The 20,207-nt window shown below is 37.4% G+C and overlaps 1 protein-coding gene and 1 long non-coding RNA gene across 10 annotated transcripts in view; one reads left to right on the top strand and one right to left on the bottom strand.

Moving 5' to 3' along the window:
* SLC4A7 (solute carrier family 4 member 7) overlaps positions 1–18,950 on the top strand; it is a 68,005-nt gene extending 49,055 nt beyond the window's left edge. For all 9 annotated transcript variants that reach the window (XM_081881853.1, XM_081881852.1, XM_081881856.1 and 6 more), the window contains 12 exons: positions 260–505; positions 1,014–1,119; positions 2,519–2,680; positions 3,987–4,100; positions 4,925–5,086; positions 5,602–5,853; positions 6,791–6,859; positions 7,760–7,933; positions 8,113–8,244; positions 10,075–10,175; positions 12,007–12,114; positions 13,817–18,950. In XM_081881853.1, coding sequence (XP_081737979.1) covers positions 260–505; positions 1,014–1,119; positions 2,519–2,680; positions 3,987–4,100; positions 4,925–5,086; positions 5,602–5,853; positions 6,791–6,859; positions 7,760–7,933; positions 8,113–8,244; positions 10,075–10,175; positions 12,007–12,114; positions 13,817–13,898 — 1,708 coding nt within the window. In that variant the 3' untranslated portion in view covers positions 13,899–18,950. The remainder of the gene's footprint in view (positions 1–259; positions 506–1,013; positions 1,120–2,518; positions 2,681–3,986; positions 4,101–4,924; positions 5,087–5,601; positions 5,854–6,790; positions 6,860–7,759; positions 7,934–8,112; positions 8,245–10,074; positions 10,176–12,006; positions 12,115–13,816) is intronic.
* LOC309325788 lies at positions 11,173–13,808 on the bottom strand. The gene is made up of 2 exons (XR_014150006.1): positions 12,134–13,808; positions 11,173–11,272 (listed from the first exon to the last, which is right to left on the bottom strand). It is a non-coding gene; the product is annotated as an uncharacterized lncRNA (long non-coding RNA).
* Positions 18,951–20,207: the final 1,257 nt, after the last annotated feature.

Here is a 20,207-nt window from a genome sequence, read left to right as displayed (position 1 = left end):
TTATCACCAAAACCTCGAGGTACAAGAATACACTTTAAAAGAGCACACAAAATTATAATAAAAACGTGATAGCACAAATACAGCAAATAATACTGAAATAGTAAAAACAATAGTCTTGCGCCACCTTAAAGACTAACACATTCATTATGGCATAAGCATTAACAGATGGAGACAGATCCAAACCCAGGATATTGTCAAACTTGTGTCTCTTGTTGCATTATATTTAGTTTTACTGAATCCATATTTCTTCTTTCAATAGGGACTATGGACTTTCTTATCTCTCTCTACGAACCAGCATTGGTCTGTGGACAGCATTTTTATGCATATTGTTAGTGGCAACTGATGCAAGCAGCCTTGTGTGTTACATCACTCGATTTACTGAGGAGGCTTTTGCTGCTCTTATTTGCATAATATTCATATATGAAGCACTGGAAAAGCTTTTTCAATTGGGAGAAATGTATGAATTCAACAGGGACAATGACCTGAATAAATTGACATTGTATTCGTAAGTTTGGCTTTCTTAATAAAATACACTGTGCTGTACTAGATTAAACTGGTAGTTCATCTGCCTATTTGACATGAGTTATTTCCTGATGTTCTATTGTATACAGCAGAACATGGAAACAATGTTGTTTTCCATGCCTATATTCTCCCTCACTTTCCATCGGTTCTGAGGATCAAAAAGCATTTTATTTCTTAGGATAAGAAATAAAATTTCTTGCCATTCTTTAGCATCCATATTGTTTCCCTTTTCATTCTCTTTGGCTGCCTTTTAATATTTTAACCATTGAAAAGAAAAATGATATTTTCAGGATCAATCTTAGGCTACTTTGTTAAACCAATTTTGTTATTCTGTACTTCATACTTTTCAAGCATTCACATTATATCATGATAAATGTTCATTTAATTGCCATTTTTTTCCTGGTTTAATAATGCCAGGCTAGATATCGTAAATGTTTATAGCAGCAAGATGAAACACACTGATTGAAATACTGAAATTTTAAACTTGTCAGATGTGTGTGTGCAGAGCCTCCAGACCCCACCAATGAAACAGTAGCGCAGTGGATGACAGCCAACAAATCTGTGGATACTATACCATGGTCTAACCTCACAGTTAAAGTGAGTATCTTGAGAGGTGCTGTAGAACTAGTCTAAATAGTCTGAAATAACTTGGCACACATGAGTCTTAATCCTTCACTCTCTATATTGTTGTACTGACTTGAGATCAGCGCTGCCAATTTAGATTCTGAACTGTCTGGCTTTTGAACAATTAATAAGTTAAACTCTTTCCTCACTTAAGCAGATGTCCAACAAATAATTAATCATTGATGGAGCAGTAGGCAGGACATAAAACAATAATTGGTGTGTTGGTTCCAAGGGAATGATTCCCTCTGCTACGTCTCACTTTGTTTTCCTGTTTTGGGGGCAAGGATAGTTTTGTATATTTCAGAAATATAGTACCTTCCAGCTTCAGAAATTGCCAGTGAAAAGTCTGGAGTGGTAGGTTTACATGTGTCTGAGACCTGCTTTTGATCTTGCCATGAATAGAAGTTCCAGGCAGAGAAGGAAAATATTATTGAGATAAATAATGGAAATAAATTTGGGGTCTCTCATCATGTATCATGATTTTTTACTACTTAAAACTATTTTTAAAAACTCTTAAAGAATCAATTGGCTCCCCTTGTATGTGTTTTTATAAGTATAAAGGAGGTTATAGATGACAAGACGGGAAAAGGAACATTATATCATTAGATGTTTAGTGAAAAGCAAGTTGCTTCATCTGTTATAAAATCTTTGAGCTGAAAATTAATCATGGATGATATTTTGTTGAATCCAGTTAGCTAGCTTGCTCTTTGCAGCAGTCTCAACCTAATTTCTTACATAATGCAAAAATATGTAGAGTATATAAAATGAAAATGTTTCTGACAAAAATGTTTCCCCATTTTTGAAACATAAAGATGCTTTAAGTTGAGTTTTTTGTTCAAATACAGTCCAGTTTACTGCTTTGTAGACATGATGAAGCCATAACACTTGATATTTGGGTTGTACGTTGGATTCAGCTGAGCCTCAAGCCAAACTGGAGACATATTTGGAGGACCATGGGCCTTGGATGAGTTGGATACAAACAGTCACAGATTGCTTTGAGTCAGCTTAGATGGCCCAGGCTGTAGAGGGCAGGGCATCAGGCAGCAAGGAGACATAGGCAGAGTGGAAAAGCAGCAAGAAAAGGCCAAGATGTACCTAATAACAGGTAGCTGTGTCTTCCTGGAAGAAGGTAGGCTCAACACTATGGCTCCTGTAGGAAAGCCACTTGCAAAGTGGCACTGCACAGGATCAGATCCTCTTGCTTACCAGGGCTGGAACTGACATTAGGCCAGGTGATGCCTAATTGTCTGTATTCCCTCAGAGTTTGGATCTGTTGATTCCTCTATACATTTAAAGAGGGCAGGTGCAAGTTTAATTGCAGGTGCGAACAGTTCTACATCTAATTTGCATTTCTGCATGGCTTGATTTACAGCAATGTACAGATCTTCACGGCGTGTTTGTTGGATCAGCCTGCGGCCACCATGGTCCATATTTCCCAGATGTTCTTTTTTGGTCCGTCATACTGTTCTTTACAACGTTTTTCCTTTCCTCTTTCCTCAAGCAGTTCAAGACCAAACGCTATTTCCCCACTAAGGTAATTGTGGTAGCATTTATTCATTTTGACGGTTTTCTGGTGCATGCAAGTCCAAAGATGACACAGGTTCTGGGTTTAATCAACTATACAACTTAATGGCTCATTTGTGCGTGTTAGATGAGAAACTAACCCATCTGAGTAAGTATCCCCCAATGTGTATAGAACTGAAAAGTTCAAGATCACCCATGTAAATGTATATGGGACAAGCTTGTGGCAGCAACTATTGTAAGGACTGATGAGGATGCAGTGTTCTTTAATTACGGTAATTGTTCCAAAGTTTTGCTTTGGAGAGGAGTTGAATTAACCATACTTATCATTGGTTAAAGCTATTTCAACCCATAGTTAATTGTTCTAGTTGAGTAAAAAACCCTACAGTTTCAACACTATCACCAGCTCTTAGATTGTTAATAGCCAAGCTTTGCATTTGCAATATGCAATACAAAACGGCGGTACCATTAAAATTGGTAATTATTAAAAGATTGATCAGTGATACAAACATAAGAGGCAAAGCAACTTTTTGGCTTTGTGGTACAGTCACACACCCAATGCAGTTAAATTAGATACAAATAGGATTTTTTTGATTAATTGAGTTTTGGGTGAGCACTCAAATGCTAAAATAATCCTGATCAGAGAAAACCACAATCGTGGTGCTATCTTAAGCACATTATCTTAGAATAAATAGCAGCAAAGGCATCCAAAAAATGTAAAAGTCCCAGCCTACTTAGTGTTAACTGTTCCTAAATATAGGCATGCATTAACAATAAAGTGGTTCAGTGTTTTATCTTCTGTGCTGATACAAGGAAGATTTCACGTTATTCCTTTTGCTGCACATGTATGTCCTTTTGAAATTGGAGAGGCTGAGTATGCTTTATTATATATTGCTCATTTCTGTAGAGATCAGATTGAAATTGTTAGAGGAAAGGAGATTTTAAATGATCTAACTGGATATTTTGTTTCTGTAAATAATAGATATCTGAGGGGTTGTTTTTTTTGCAACACAGAATTAATTGCAAGGAGACTAAGATTAGGAAAATGCTGATTTAAGGTTTTAAATTTTGGTCCTGGAACATCATAAATCTGATTGTTCATCCAGAAGAAATCTCTTCTTGAAGATAATGAGATTCCCATTTAACTTACTTTCAACTTTTAGAGTAAGTTTATATGCTGCTAGGTTTCAGTAAGTATACATCTCAGTAATGTGTATTAAACTACTTCCGAATGATTAATTATTTGTCACTGTGGCAAATAGCATTAATTTGCATTTTTTTGAAAAAAAATCAGCAACCAGTATATTCTTTCTTTTTAGGTGCGGTCTACAATAAGTGATTTTGCTGTATTTTTGACAATAGTGATCATGGTTCTCATTGATTATCTTGTTGGAGTTCCTTCTCCTAAACTTCATGTGCCTGAAAAATTTGAAGTAAGAATAATAATAATAATAATAATAATAATAATAATAATAATGCTGGATCTGAAATGGAATTCTTTAAATACTGCTGCCAAAATGGCTAACTCTTGCACATGCAGGAATCATGCTAGGAATCAACTCTATTTATGGTAATTTTTTAATGAGAGCTCAACCTATTATACTCGCACTGTTTAGAAGCTATATTGAATGAAGCGTATATTGTGACAGAACTGGAATTGACAGATTTGATTTAGGTTTTAGGCTCATGCACTTGAAATTTGTATTTTCTTCCACTGTGCTTAAATATGCACAATGATTAGTGCCATAGTAATCAGTTTTGTGTTTTTGTATTTTTATCTTTAGTTCTCATTTTGTTAATTTGGGGAACAGGTCTCATTGAATGCAGTAGGGCTCTCATCTTTAGTAAATGCTCATTAGCTCACACACTTTTTCGGTATTCTACATCCCAGTAGTGTGACTTCATGCAAAATGGTCCCACTCCCGCTTTGTTACACAGTTTTTGTGTTAGGGTAAACATGCACAGGATTGAACTGTTACTAAACTTTGATAGTTTATTAAACTGAATAGAAGGACATTAGGTGGCTTCTGAAGTAGAAAGGTCCTGTCAATGCAGGATCATGCCACAATTTAATAATTAAAACTCAAATGTTACACAGTACTACTTGTTTTAAAAATCTTTAACTAATCTTTTAAATTTTGAATTTTTGGGAAATGTTAGCAAATAGTATGCATACCAACTTCGAAATTAACATACTTGTCTAATAAATAAGGAAGAAGTACTTAGTCCTTTTGTTACCTCTGTTTTTCCCCCCAAGCCCACACGAAGTGATCGGGGATGGCTCATAGATCCGCTAGGACCTAATCCTTGGTGGACACTTGTAATAGCTGCAGTTCCTGCTTTACTCTGCACCATTCTTATTTTTATGGACCAGCAAATTACAGCAGTTATCATAAACAGGAAAGAACATAAACTCAAGGTGAAATTTTGATTATGTTTCCTCATTGTAAATACAAAAGTTAACCTAGTTTCTGAAATAGTAACTTCCTCTGTATACTTTGCAAAGGTTTATAAAATGCTGAAGATGGGGGCAAAAATCTTGTATTCAGATAGTGGGATAAAGCTATTTGTAATCAGACCCATTTTTAATATATAAATTGCACCATTTATCCTGAGTGAAACTCTCTTAAAGCCGTGTATTTTTTATTAATTATTCTGAAGATCTTCAGTCACAGCAGTGTGTTCTGATTTTCATACCTTTTGGGTTATTTTTATACCATATTGACTTGAAAAAAACATATGTTTTGTTACCATACATTTTTCTTCTATAGATCACTGGATTCAGTGTGTTTAGGTTTTATATGCTAAATATTTTCCATTATGAATATGTAGCAATTGGAATACTCCAGATGTGTGTGTCGAAATTTTTAAAAAGTATTGTTGCCTGAATATGTACATATTTGCTATGAAACATGTTTGTGTTTGACTCCACAGAAAGGTGGTGGATATCATCTCGATCTGCTCATGGTTGGCATGATGTTAGGTATATGCTCAATTATGGGCTTGCCTTGGTTTGTGGCTGCAACTGTTCTTTCTATAAGTCATGTCAACAGTTTAAAAGTAGAATCCGAGTGTTCTGCACCTGGGGAGCAGCCAAAGTTCCTGGGAATTCGTGAGCAGAGAGTGACAGGATTAATGATCTTTGTGTTGATGGGGCTGTCTGTATTTATGACATCTGTATTAAAGGTAAGAAAAAAAAGTTTATTCCGTAACATTATGTAGGCTGAACATGCTAGTAAAACAGTATTAAAAGTCCCAGTGGTATGGCTTCAATGATATGAACATGCCTCTCGCCATATCCAACCAATCTCAGTAGAAAATCATGTGTTAAGCATGAAAAGTGTACCTATAGTATGTTTTTTATATTGTGTTAAGTTCATTATTCGGAGTTCAGATGGGTTTTAATGGCTCGTCCACTTGTTCTGACGCTTTGTCCTGAGAAAACCTACTGTTTGCGCTGAATCAGAACAGACATTGATTGGCTTTTCTGCGGGGAAACCGGCAGGACAAACGAAAAACCACTTGGATCTGTGCCTAGAAAACCTAGAAAGCAGAAAATCACTCGGACCCATGCTTTCCTGGCACAGGACAAGCAAACGTGTGGACGAGCCCTAAGTTTTCTGTTAAACACACATTCATAGTTAATTGTTGTTGAATCATGCATTTTCCCTAATTGGATGCAGTGCTCAAGGCTGTGACTTTGATAAATAAGGCGCTGTGGGTTAAACCACAGAGTCTAGGACTTGCCGATCAGAAGGTCGGCGGTTCGAATCCCCGCGAAGGAGTGAGCTCCTGTTGCTCAGTCCCAGCTCCTGCCCACCTAGCAGTTCGAAAGCACGTCAAAGTGCAAGTAGATAAATAGGTACCGCTCCGGCGGGAAGGTAAACGGCGTTTCCGTGCGCTGCTCTGGTTCGCCAGAAGCAGCTTAGTCATGCTGGCCATATGACCCGGAAGCTGTACGCCGGCTCCCTTGGCCAATAAAGCGAGATGAGCGCTGCAACCCCAGAGTCGGTCACGACTGGACCTAATGGTCAGGGGTCCCTTTACCTTAACTGTTAGCATAAAGATGGTAGAAAATGCATTCACTGATCTGTTAATGAACTTGCTGATCTTTTCCCCACAGTTTATTCCAATGCCCGTTTTATATGGTGTTTTTCTTTACATGGGAGCGTCCTCACTAAAAGGCATCCAGGCAAGTTCTATTTTAATCAGTATCTGAGGGAAAAAGCTGAAAAATAGATACTATAGCTTGGCATTTCTCCCCAGCCCCCCCAAAAGTCTGCCCTAAGAGTTGTGGGGGATGCTCATTGCATGGTATTGGAACAAGGAGTTTTGCAGTAGGAGGCAAAAACTGGTGGAAACTGGGTGCGATGGCAACTCTGTGGGCAGACTGAGGGTTGCAGGGAACGAGGATACTATTTTTCTTATGCTTATTTGCCTGTTCCCACAAAGCATCGGAAGGTGGTTTTAGCAGGGTGCGAAAGGCATTGGCTTAATGTAGCTTAAAGTTGAGGAGGAAGCGTTCCTTACATCTCTTTCTTTGACCTGGAATGATGTTTGTACTCCTCTCCTGAACCAGTCTCCTGAGTACTGCTCACAACCAAGTAGATTTTAAGAATATTAATGACAATTAATTAATTAGTTTAGAACAGGGGTGCCTTCTAGATGCTGTTCAGCTCCCATCATCCCACCAGCCTGCATGACCAGTAGTCAGGGATAATGTGAATATGTAGTCCAGTAATGTATGGGAAGCCACAGGTTAGGCACTCCTTGTTTAGAAATTCTCATAGGACGGGTTCTGGCTAAGTCATACTCAGGATGATCCATTGACTAACTTTAGTCCATTGATTTTAATTGGTCTACTCAGAGTGTGACTTGGATGCTACTCAGTTTGTTTTTGCAGCTTGGGTAACTCTGTTATCGGTCTAATCAAGTAATGCTTTAAGTATTTGACCAATAGTTGGACAGTCAAATTCGCAACCCTGCCTAATTTTGCAATCCCTTCAATTTATATTTCTGATTATTTTTCTTTCCTAATTTTCCCTTTAGGATGAAAAAAAGTTCAATAACCTTTTCCCCCTTTTCAATTTAGTTTTTTGACCGTATCAAATTGTTTGGAATGCCGGCCAAACATCAGCCTGATTTGATCTATCTGCGTTACGTGCCACTCTGGAAGGTTCATGTATTTACGGTAGTTCAACTCACCTGTCTCGTTCTTTTGTGGGCAATTAAAGCATCTGCTGCTGCTGTTGTTTTTCCTATGATGGTAAGTAAATAATTATAGTGTATTTGAGAATATACATTAGTGCCAACTCAATATATTAGACAAAGAATTTGCACCATACAATTTTGTCTTGTATAACTCACTCTGTATTAGTTTTATCCTTTCTATTAGTGTTCTGATCTTTGTGTGATAGCTGTTGTTTTTAAATTGTTGTTTTCAAGGTTTTAGCTCTAGTTTTCATTCGCAAACTTTTGGATTTGTGTTTCACCAAACGGGAGCTCAGTTGGCTTGATGACCTTATGCCAGAAAGTAAGAAGAAGAAGGAAGATGACAAAAAGAAAAAAGCAAAGGAAGTAAGTTTGATAGTAATTTATAACAAAAAAATAAGAACTGAAATCAGTGGCGGGTTTTGGGGGCGGGGGCAAGAGCAAAACATTGTTCCTACAGTTTTTCATGGATCCATCACCTGTATGGTTTTAGAATTTGTATAAATACATGAAAAATGAGGTGCAATTTTACTCCTTTGGGTGTTGTTCTGAAGTGCCCCCAGACTTTAACAGGCTTTTCAGGGATCTGTGAAGCTGCCACTGGAAACAAGAGCTGAAAAGCTGCTGCGTATAAGTGGAGCAGTGTTCATGACGTTATGAATTCTTATTTATTGTATGTCTTGCCTGCCCTTCACCAGTATGTCCCAGTGCAGGTTGCCGTACGCACATAAAAATACAATCAAAACTGAAACAGTGAAAAAGCAACCCAATACATAACCCCCAAACATAATCGATACAACACAGTGCAAAATGCAAACTGGAAGATGATGTAAATAATACACGGTGCAAGTTACTGATTAAAGGGCTAACAAGATTTCATAATGTTTCTTTTTGATATCAATAGCATAATTTGTTACTGATTTGTACCACACACCCCATTTGATGACCCAAATGGGTTGGGTATTACCCTCTTCATGTCATGGAGGCAGGAGAGCAAAGAACTCTGGGAGGCAAGTGCCAACTCCTCAGTTTTTTTCTCTCCTTATCTTCTTGACATACTTCCCCACTCAACACTGGAACTCCACCCATTCACCTTGATTCTCACCCAAGGCCCAAACAAACTCACTATCCAACGGCAGGGCTTCCTTTTACGGGCAGGCCCTGAAGTATGATAAAGCTTCCTTCAGGCTATGTCCCATTCACCAATTAATCAACTGCGCTTCGCACACCCAATTTCAGGCTACAGCATACAGCGAGTTTCCTGGGGTTAGGGAGTGGCGGGGCAAGTGATGGTAAATAGAACTACCTGCTCTCGTAGCTCTGTCTCTGGGCTCTGCATGCCACTGCTCTTGAAGATGTGTTTCTCCACTTATTTAATTGAATTAAAATCTCATTTTTAAGTGCAAGAGCAGGAATATTCCCCCTTCCTAAATTCATCTGGACTAAATGGACTAAATTTAAAATTGTAACCCACAACCTTCTTTAAATATGCAAGGGCATGCATGCATTGAATCAAGTGCTTACTCAATATTACTATAAACAAGAGATGCACAATGGGGACTGGGGTCTTCTGTAAGAAGCAAGAAAACCTGTTGAATCAGGCCAGTGGCTCATCTACTCAAGCATCATGTTCTTGCAGTGGCCAACCAGGCATCTATGGGAACACTTTCCCCACATAAACATGCTCCTTAAACAACCTTAACCCACTCTTCCTGTAGCTGTCCCAAGTGATGGGAGAATGGTGAATTAGAGTGGATTAGAGATCATATTTTAGGGTTTGGTGGATGGATCCCTCAGACTCCCATGGATCACAGCAGATACCCAATTTTGTTGGTACCAGTGGCTTGACAGCAGCTGCTGGCACTGCACTTGAAGGCCCCACACCCTGATATTCTAAATGGCTTATCAGATGGTGTGGGCAGTAGTTTCCAGAAAGAAAGGGACTCAAGCTTCATTACCTATGTGAAACTTTTTAAATATCCCCTATTCTGTGTCCCAAATATGACTTATCTTGGAGGGGTCGGTAGGTGACTGGGCAAGATGCCATGTTGTACATTTATAATGTAGCACTATCCAAAATACAGTTATGGCCACAGCTCTGTGTTTAAATTGAAAACCATACAAGGCCTTGTTTGCATGCCTCATTCTTGTAGAGTAAAATAATTAAATATGTATTGAATAATGTGTAACTTTCAGGAAGCTGAACGAATGTTTCAGGCAGTGGACAGTGAAACTATACACCTTCCATATGACAGAGGCGATGTGTTAGAGATTCCCGTGAAAGCGCTAAAATACAGGTGTGATATATACCTACTATTTTTATTGTTTGCTTTTTACATAGCTTTATGAGGAAATTAATGTATTTGAACTATTGTGAATCAGTACTGACCTCTAAATCTGGGATTCAACTGTCTGGGAAAGAGGAACAAAAAAACAGACCTCCTTATGTCTACAATATAGTTTTATCTATCTATTTCAAATTACATTTTATTCATGTGACCCTTTTGAACAGATCAGATGACTCACTTTCAACCAGCTGTTCTCAGGGTGAAGAAGCTGTTTTGGTCAGTTCTGTCTAGTGTGCTACTGTGCATGGCTAATGTATGTGAGAAGCATTGAAGATACTAAATATAATTTGAGCCATAAATTTACCAGCTGCTTAAAGCCTGGACAGTCTTTTTTTTAAAAAAACGAAAACAAAAAAGCTCTATATAGTAATTTCCTTTTAACGCAAAACAAACAAACAAAAAACAAACCTTGTGTACATTTTAAAAAAGTTGTCTGGGGACACTTGATAATATAGTGATACCTCCGGTTATGAACTTAAATTGTTCTGGAGGTCCGTTCTTAAGCAGAAATCGTTCATAACATGAGCTGTGCTTTCGCCTCCTGCTGCTGCCGTGCTCCTGGCATGCAACTTCCGCTTGCATCTCGGGGCAAAGTTTGCAACTGGAAGCATCTACTTCCATAACCCGAAGTGTTCGCAATGAGGACTGTATGTAACACAAAGTTCCACTGTAAACGGACTTGAAGGACATAGCACTTAACCCTTAATTTATCTACTACTAAAATCAATCCCAATTGAGTATCCTTTTTTTTCAAGTTAGAAGAAAGAGATGTTGTTTATTAATGTTGTTTGCTACTCACTTTTCTTACAAGGTAACTCAAACTGACTCATATTAAAACCAATTAGAAACAACAATAAAAGCCTAAAAACACAACAATTTGAATAAGACTAAAAACACAAAGAAGGCAGGACTTTAAGTCTCATCCCTTTAAAGAAGCTAATATATGCCATTCAAATTAAAGGGCCAGAAGCCCAGGAAAAAATGAAACGTCTTTGCCTTTTCCAGCCAGCTCATTTCCAGAATATTTTCCATCCTTCCTCTGTAATCTGTCTGAAAGGAACATGTATACTTTTAAAATAATTGGTCTTGGCAAAATATTTGGCTCCAGTGGGAATACCAGAGCTCCTAAGGCTACAGTCATCAACCACTTTACCCAGGAACATACCTTCTTCCATATAGAGCTAGTTAGGATTAAGTGACTTAAGAATAGCATCCCAACAACCTTTTCAATATCAGCAAGCATCCCTAGCCATATTCTCAAGTTTGCTTTATAAAAAGATACTTTTACTTATTTTCTTATGGTGGCCCCTAGTTATTTGGCCAATATACAGTATTTTTCTTTGGAACACATGAAAATAACCAAAATACTTATTTGTAAGAATTTTGGGTGAGCAGGAAAATACGTGAAGTTCTTACAAAGAAGTATTTTGGTTATTCTCATGTGTTCCAAAGAAAAAATGTTGCTACTACAGAAGTAGTTCAGATCTGCTCTCAAAATGGACTCAGTTAGAATTGGATTCTTTCATTCAATATTTCTGTTGCCATATGACGATTAAAATCACTCAATAAGCCAATCCAGTTTTTCCTGTAATGGAATACCTTTTTTAGCCCAGGAATTCTTACACCACATGTATTGATACAGAATGTAGTATTTAAAACAACACGTCACTAGTGGCTGGGTAAATACATAACATAAGGCTCAAATGATGTAAAGAGCATGAGACATAATTAATGCTTTTGCAAGGCACTGAATACTAATCAAGTTGTGTTTGTTGTCTAGCGTTGATCCTTCTGTTGTAAACATATCAGATGAAATGGCCAAAACTGCACAGTGGAAGGCTCTTTCCATGAACACAGAGAATGCCAAAGTAACAAGATCTAACTTGAGGTAGCTTAAAACTACTCACCTTTCTGATTATGCTTTGATTTTGTTGAGCTGTGGAAGTAATTTTGACTGGTATTTATATTTATACCCTGAATGCCCAAATAAGAGTATATATCACACATCTGACCTGTGAAACAATGGAAAAGTTTATGAGACCTAGGAAAGAAAAGGACTAGTTTCTAAACTTGGAAGTCTGGAATCCCAAGAACAGTGAAACTAGTGTTATGAGTTGGAGATACCCATAGAATTTCCTTAAATAACAGCCTACCATTCTGCCTAACAAATGTGCTTTGGAAGTGAGGGTATCTTTTTTAAAAGCCCAGTTTGCTTACATGTTATGAGGGTCATTGTCAAATAAAAATATATATAATGGATTAGCATAAGGCTCTTGATTAAACTGGAGTTGGTTTTTTAGATAATGGACAGAAGATGATATCCAGTACTTCCCCTCTAGTGGTAGAAGGCATCTATCAGCAAAATGAATGAGAGAGGCAGTTTTTGACAATTACTCTCCCTCCACCCACAGCCCCCAATCAAAAGTTGATCCAGGAAGTCCTACTGGAAGGGAAGCGTTGGATATCACCCAAAGCACATTTTCTGTGTATTATAGTGATTTAGATATGGGGTGGCTCTTTTATAAATATTTAATCTGTAGCATAATGGCCATGCATAGCTGTTTCATATCCTTTCTACTCATTGTGGAATTTCAATTTGGAATAAAGAGTAGAAAAGACACAAAGCATGATACTCTTCCCCCCATTTGGCTACAGATGCACACACATAGGTGTATATACACAAACACAAATTTCACAAAAGCTTGCTTGCTCCTAGGAATTTCAAATATTCTTAGTCCTGTAGCTGCACACTTGAGATCATGAATGTGGAGGCTGGTTGCAAGACCTCATTATTTATTTAATTTTTATACCACCTTCATCCGAAGTTTTCTGGGCAGTTTACAGCATAAAAATACAAGATAAAAACACAAAATATTTAAACAAAACAAAACAACAAAACCTTTCCCACATTACGGCTGGTTTCAGATGTAACGAACCATGGTTTGTGCTAACCATAGTTAAGAACACACTTCATAGTCTGAGCTTCTTGACATATGCCAGACTGACTATAGGTCTGAGATGTTTGTCTGTTCAGAATTCAGCTTCATGTTTCCATGGTGAAGCAGCCTCTTGCGCTGGGACAATGGACCTGTGATTTGTCAATGTCCCATGAATTCACATATAATAGGAACTTAAAATTATTAGGTGGGTTCTGGTTCAGGCTGCATCTGAATCCAGACTAAATGCATGTTGCCTAGTCTGTCACTGACCTTACATGGTAGTCCTACATGTCTACCCAAAAATAATCACCAAAGTATTAAGTGGATATAGAATTGCAGCCTTAAAGTAGTGGTGGTTTATTGCAATTATATTGAATACACATGCATCTATAGGAAGAAAAGCTGAAAATGGCTTAAATGTTTAGCCAAAAACAGCATTCAAGCCATAAACCCTAAGAGAATAATTTTGAATCCATGTTAAACTTTTCTGATGTGCTTCATGTGCTTGAAATGTGTTAACTTGAGTGTGTGTATGTGCATGTTCATTATAAAAAATAATATGTGATACATGAAATACAGGTGCTATTTGATAAAATTTGAGTGTGTTATATATTCTTTGGCTTGTCTAACCTTGTGAATTGTTCTTAACAGCTCTGAAAAAGAAGAGTGTGTGAAAATAGACATGGAAAATACTCCTGAATCAAAGTATGTAGATGCTGAAACCTCATTATAGAAGTGAACAAGGGTATATATTATTTTATAGGATATACTGTAAAAGGGTGACTTCACATCTTCTTTCAAGTACTGAAATTCGAGAGATATGGATACTGTATGCACAGCAACAAGACTTTCAGACAAGATAGAAGTGATGTTCGCTCTGGAAATATTTATTTTTAGTGGAATGTTTTTCATTTTTTTTAAATAGGAAAATTAAAAATTCTTTTTAGTTATCAGTACATGCATTGCATGTCAAATCATCTTTAATTGTGAAGTATTGGTTGCATTGTTTATAACTTTCTAGTATGTAGTAGTTTTTATAATTTATTGCAGTACACGTCACGTTTTCAGGCAATTACTGTTTGGGTGTTTGCAAAATGTTATAAATGTCAGTCTCCCTAGGAAAAAAAATCCCAATGTGCCCTTTCATAAATGACTTTATTTTCAGGCCATTCTTACTTCATGTTGCTGTTTCATGGGGATCTAAATGGATATCTGTGAGAATGATTTATTAGTCCTAAATTAATATAACACTAAACACAGTGTTGTTGCCTTTCCCTTGATCCTTTAAGTCATGGATACCACAGTACCTCTTCATACTACATATTTTGCGTACAGATTCTTTTGCCTCCATTGAAGCTAATGAGGCATTGAAATTATACAGGACCTGTGGATTTGAATACACATGTAGGCTCCAAATTAAGGTTCCTCACTTAAAATGTAAGCTTAACAGACTTTGATTAGCCAATGAATTTGTTTCCTTTTCCTGCATGTGCATAATATTAATTGATCTCTGAAAATACATTCAGGGTGGTGAGAGCAGGGGATCCCAATGCAAACATTTTCCTGAATCAGGAGAGGGTTTGCACAGGAATCTTGCTTTGAAACAAAGGGCTTTCAAACAGCCCCACACAGACCCAGAGCAGCCAACATGTAGGCTGGAGGGAGTGTGCCTCACAGTGGAAGGGAGACAGAGCAATCATGGAGCCAATTCTGACTCACTCAATAGAACTCAGTATCTAAATGCTATTACTTGGAAGGCTTGGATCCAGAGATTTATTGTGTGAGTGGAAAAAACACTTCCACTTGTGAAAGGCAACCCTGCTGAATTTCTTCCATTTCCTCATCCAGCTGCTGCCCCCATACCCCATTTTACATTCTAGAGGGTCCTACTGGCCCTTAGGAGATGCTTTGGGGAACCACAGGGCCTACAGCAGGGGGAAGGAGCCAGGAGGGCCCTGTTGCATGAACAGAGTTCTGCTTGAGCGTTTCGAGATCCACACAATATGTTTGGAACTACAGCTTGTTTTTAAGATATTAGGCCATGCATAGAAGTTGCATTGGTGTCAATGGTGCTTAATTTTGAAGGCAGTGAATCTGGGTCCAAAGCTGTGCATGCAGAGCTTCTGCAATGGGTAAGGCCTTCTCTTATGTGGAGGATGTGCATATGAAATTATACCCTATATCAAGGAAAGATCTTGTGTATGGTGGATCTTCATGGTACCTATCTGAAAATCCCACACATATGAAGAAGGCCCCTAAACTGGAGCCACTGTGTTTAGCATCAAGGTGTGAGGATTGCGTAATACATTAATCTCTATGCATTTGAAGGAATGGAGCAACTTTATGTGAAGTTAAAATTAAAAGGCAAATTAAACATGTAAGGTCTTCCATTTTAAAAGCATATTGCTTTATTATCTCCTCTTACTGAAGTCAGTTGTATAAATTGCTAGCCACACCGGAACAGGGATGGGGGGGGGGGAATCTGACCCCACCTGTCATGGTTGGACTCCAATTCCCATCATCCGCAGCAAATATGGCCAGTAGTCAGGGATGATGGAAGTTGTAGTTCAAATCATTTGGAGGTCCACAGGCTCCCCATCCCTGCACCAGAATATTAATGCTCATTTCTTTCTGTGGCAGAATTAAGCATTTGTGTATATCTGTCTTGATGAAATGCACAGGACTTAAGGCTTGAACTGCAGCTGGATAGTGTCTGTTTACCAGCATGGACTTCAGTCATCTTGCCCAATGGTGAAACTCACAGTAACCAATTCTGCTTCTAAAAGTGAAATGGCAGCAACTGGTGAAGCCATTCATTGGTAGGAATCCCCACCGTGGAACAATCAAATAGGTCTTTGAATACCACTGTTGGAAGTGGTAGTTGATGTAAACGTAAAACGTGTAGTTACTGGCTGGTTAGGAGCTTCAAGTCCATATGGACCTCTCATGCTAGCAGAGATTCTTAGTGGAGCCCATCATCACTGCTACCTCCTAGCAGTTTCCCATTAAGAATGTGTTTTCTTTTCCCTCCTTGATTGCCTGGCAGCATGCAATTCCTCTTAGCAAACTGCCTCTCCACTTGTTACTGAAGAATGCTGTTCGTATGAAAACTTAAGTTCCGCAAACCTCACAAAGAAGTCTAGTTGTTGACATTGCTCACAATTGTAACAGAAGCCACATAACTTAAGGTTGCGCTTATTTTCCGTCAATGAATATCTGCACCTGTCTTTGTGCTTTCTGTCAAAAGAAGAATTTGTGCGCGTCTCCCACAGAACTTTTCACTGGGAATATGGCAAGAAGTGCACGTTGGATCTTGAAAGTAACTTGGTGCACCCAGTGGAACATTTTACTTTTCTGAAGAGGAAGTTCATGTACCCTGCCATCAACTGCTTTTGAAATAGTGGGGTGTTTCAAAAGCCGTTTTCAGGGCAGAACCAGAGGAGTGAATAAGTCCCACAGCATAAAAGCAGATTGTGGGGCTCACCAATGGGAACAGAAACCTATGGAATTGACACTTAAGATTTACTTGAACAGTGGCATTTCCTTTTATTGTTTTTTTTTAAATGCTGCTAAATGTATTCACAGTTTGAAGAAAAAGTTAACCTTATTAAATCAACATGTAGGGATATGGGTCATCATTAAACAGAAGAGCTGATGCCTCAGCACCATCAAATTAGCTTTTCAGTACTGCTTATCTTTGATATTGGTAAGAGTATAGCTATAATGTTCATTCCTGGATGTTCACGTAGCTTGTGCCTTAGCCTTCTTCAGAAAATATGCACTTTTTCTTTATTTGAAAATCATGACCACCTGTCACCCCATCTCTTTCACAAAAGGTGTGTTCACCGTCTTCAACAATCACGTTTGAAAACAATGTGTTCTATTTGGTACAGTAAAAAAAAACAACAATCATGCCTGTAGCATTCAGATTTATTCACACTTGTCTTCCATTACTGAAAAATTCTGTATTCAGAGCTGTGGGTAGTAATTTGCAAAGATCCAAACAGATTGTCTTGAATTTTAACCCTTTGTTTTCTAAGCCTATAATTCCATAATGCTGAACAGTTCATATCAACTTTTCAGTGCCAAAGGGTTAATAATTTTGGTAACTTAAGCAAAGATCTGAAAACTACTTAGAATCACAATATTTATTTTATTTTAATTATGTAAAAATATTATACAGTGCCAGGCATAACCATGACTTGCAATGTAGTTTGCATTGATTGTTTCAATGTTGTTTGTTAATGTTACCTTACACATTTGATAGCATATTAAGTCCTGATGACATGCTGAGAATTCCAGTGGTAAAATCTAGGTGATTTACTGCTTATTATACTGTATAAACATTATTTCCTTCTCCATAATTAAAAAAAGGATAGTATTAAAGTAAGACAGTGAAGGACAGAGCTTTTACTGTACGTAGATAATAATGTTGCCTTAAAAGGTGTAAATGAGTAAACTTTACTGTGCACTGATTCACCTTAGGGTGGAGCCTAATTTTAAGCCAGTATATTTCCATTAAACCAGTAGACTAAATAGCTGAGCACTTTTTTTTACATACCTTGGTACTGGCATCTTCCGTAAAGAATCTTGGTGTCACAATAGAATCTAAACAACCCGGTGTTTTTGGTTTGTGTATGAACTTGTAAAACTCTGTTCTATATATGCACAAACAACTCATCATCCTTAGTTTGCAATGTTCCATGCTGCAAACTGTGTTTAAGGCAGGTTATTCCAGATTATCAAGATAATCAACAAAAATGTGCAAGATAGTGTACAAAGCATGTCAGTTATTTAGCATCCAACAGAACGTTTCTCCCCCCGCCTCCCTTCAAACACATTTATCTCTATGTACAGTAGTCTTGTAAAATGTGCCCATTGTAAAAGTAAGTTCCAAATGTAAAAATGTCACGGATAGATGAAATGCAAAACCAAAATGCACTGGTATGCATTGTTTAAAGGGGTTATGTATTATACATATGTTTTATACATTGTGTTTGAAGTTACCAGTTCAGAGTTTGTAGATCATTAGCACAACATTTTGAATGTATTTTGCTTTTGCTTTTCTTAAGTTTGGTCAGTAATTTAATGTTTTTTAGAATGATTGATTATAGGTGCCATCCATTACCTAATACAGTACAAATGTTGTGAAGAACCATTTATTTTAGTGAATGTACAGGCACATAGTTGTGTGTCAATATATACTCGTATTCTGAATACAAAATATTGTCTTGTGATTTTACTACTTGCAGTTTTTTATTTTAAAACTTTTTAGTAAAATTGTCAAATATAGGAAAATGGTTGCAATTGGTGTGAAAATAAAGTTTTTCATATTTAGTACATATTGTCACTATATGGCAGTCTTGGAGTAACTTATTTAATGCCAGGTTTTTATAATGCAATTTATTAGTCAGGAGACGAATTCCTTTGTAACATTTCCCATTTGTTATTGATGCTTTGTTTTGTAAGTGTGTCTTCCAGTGTTCAGAGCTGAACAAAAACATTTACTTTGATTTGCAGTGTGATTCCACACTTTATTCCAGTTTTTATGACAGTTTTCTAATTGCATATAACATTTCCTTTTATAATAAAATCCAAAGCAAGTTAATACTGTTCCAAATGTAGAAACAATATTTTATTAATTTATATAATGCCTACAAAAAATTCTTCAACATGTACTGTGAAAAATCCAGCCTTTATAATTTGTTTAATGAATGTTGCGAAAACTATTTTTTGTAATGTTTCAAAAAGTTGACAAAAAGCAATAAAATGCCACTGAATTTAACGTTTTCGGTTAATCTTTAATCACATGTTGTTTGTTATGCAGGGTTAATGTTACTGATACAATACATGAAAGCTCTCTGGTGCTCTTAACTTTTATCTAGCTAGTCTAGTTTAGAGTGAAGTTCTTGCCATGTGTTTAAGAACTGCACAACCAGCAAGTAAGAGCTGTGAGTCTACAAAACGATGCTACAAATCGTACCACTGTATAATGCTGCAATATGTATCTTTTGGATTGAAGTTGTGTTATATTATTAGACGGTCAAAATCCTATCACTGTGGTGGGCAGGGGTTGTAGTGAATTGAAGACCAATATAGTTCAAGGATCCCTAAAGTATTTCTCATAGGAATGAATGGCAGCCATTGTAGGCTTGAGGTGGGTTAATCTGGGCCAGTGTTGACAGTTTTGTGGGTGATGGGGCAAGTTATGCTCTTCCCCTGCAATAACCTTTTTAGTTCTATCCTGTTTACTGTCATAAAACTCAGAGGAAGCCACTGAGAACTTGAGTTTGTTTCTTAGTGACACTAGAAAGCAGATTTACCTTTACTGGTAACAGAAAAAGACATTTACTGGAATGGTATCTATTTCACAAAGTATGCTGAAATGTACACTCCTATAGTACACACCTGATTCTTCCTCCCATGTTAGCAAAAGCAAGAAAAGTGAAGAGGGGAAAAGTACATACAGTATTTTCTGTTTTCTTGTCCTTCCCACATCTGCCCTGCAAATACTCAGATTTTAAAGAACTGTATGGGACAAGGTGATGCTGTTCTTCCCGTCTATCTTGCCCTGAATTCCAGTCAATCCTTTGCCTTATTTGTAACTGGCACCCAAATAATTTTGTTGGCATACAAAAGTATGTCAGCACTTGAGGGTGAAGCCATAGCAGTATGCACAGATTCTTCCCTTTAAGAGGAGACAAGGTTAGTACAGTAATCGGGCTGTACAGAATCTTAAAAGGGAAACAGGAAAATATTACATTTTTAAAAGAGAAATTAATAAAAACTACAATGTAAAGGGTCAGAAAGAGATGCTTGATCAGAGTTGAGCAGTGGTCTAGAGATTCGCAATATAACTCTGGATAACTATTAGACATTGCAGCTTTACCCATATTGTATGTTTTTGCTCTTTCTGTGGTAAGATTTGGTTCTGTTCAGTCTTGCCAATTCTATTCTAGGCTGTAGGTCTATTGAAATTGAGCAAGAGAAACAGAGCCAGCCCAATACAATTGGCACCTGAGATGAATCACAAAATATTTAA

The sequence above is a fragment of the Podarcis erhardii genome (genome assembly GCF_964252035.2).
Source record: "Podarcis erhardii genome assembly, chromosome: 12".
Taxonomy (NCBI): Eukaryota; Metazoa; Chordata; class Lepidosauria; order Squamata; family Lacertidae; genus Podarcis; species Podarcis erhardii.
The sequence above is the reverse complement of the archived record's forward strand: the minus strand, read 5'-3'. Positions and strand labels throughout refer to the sequence as shown.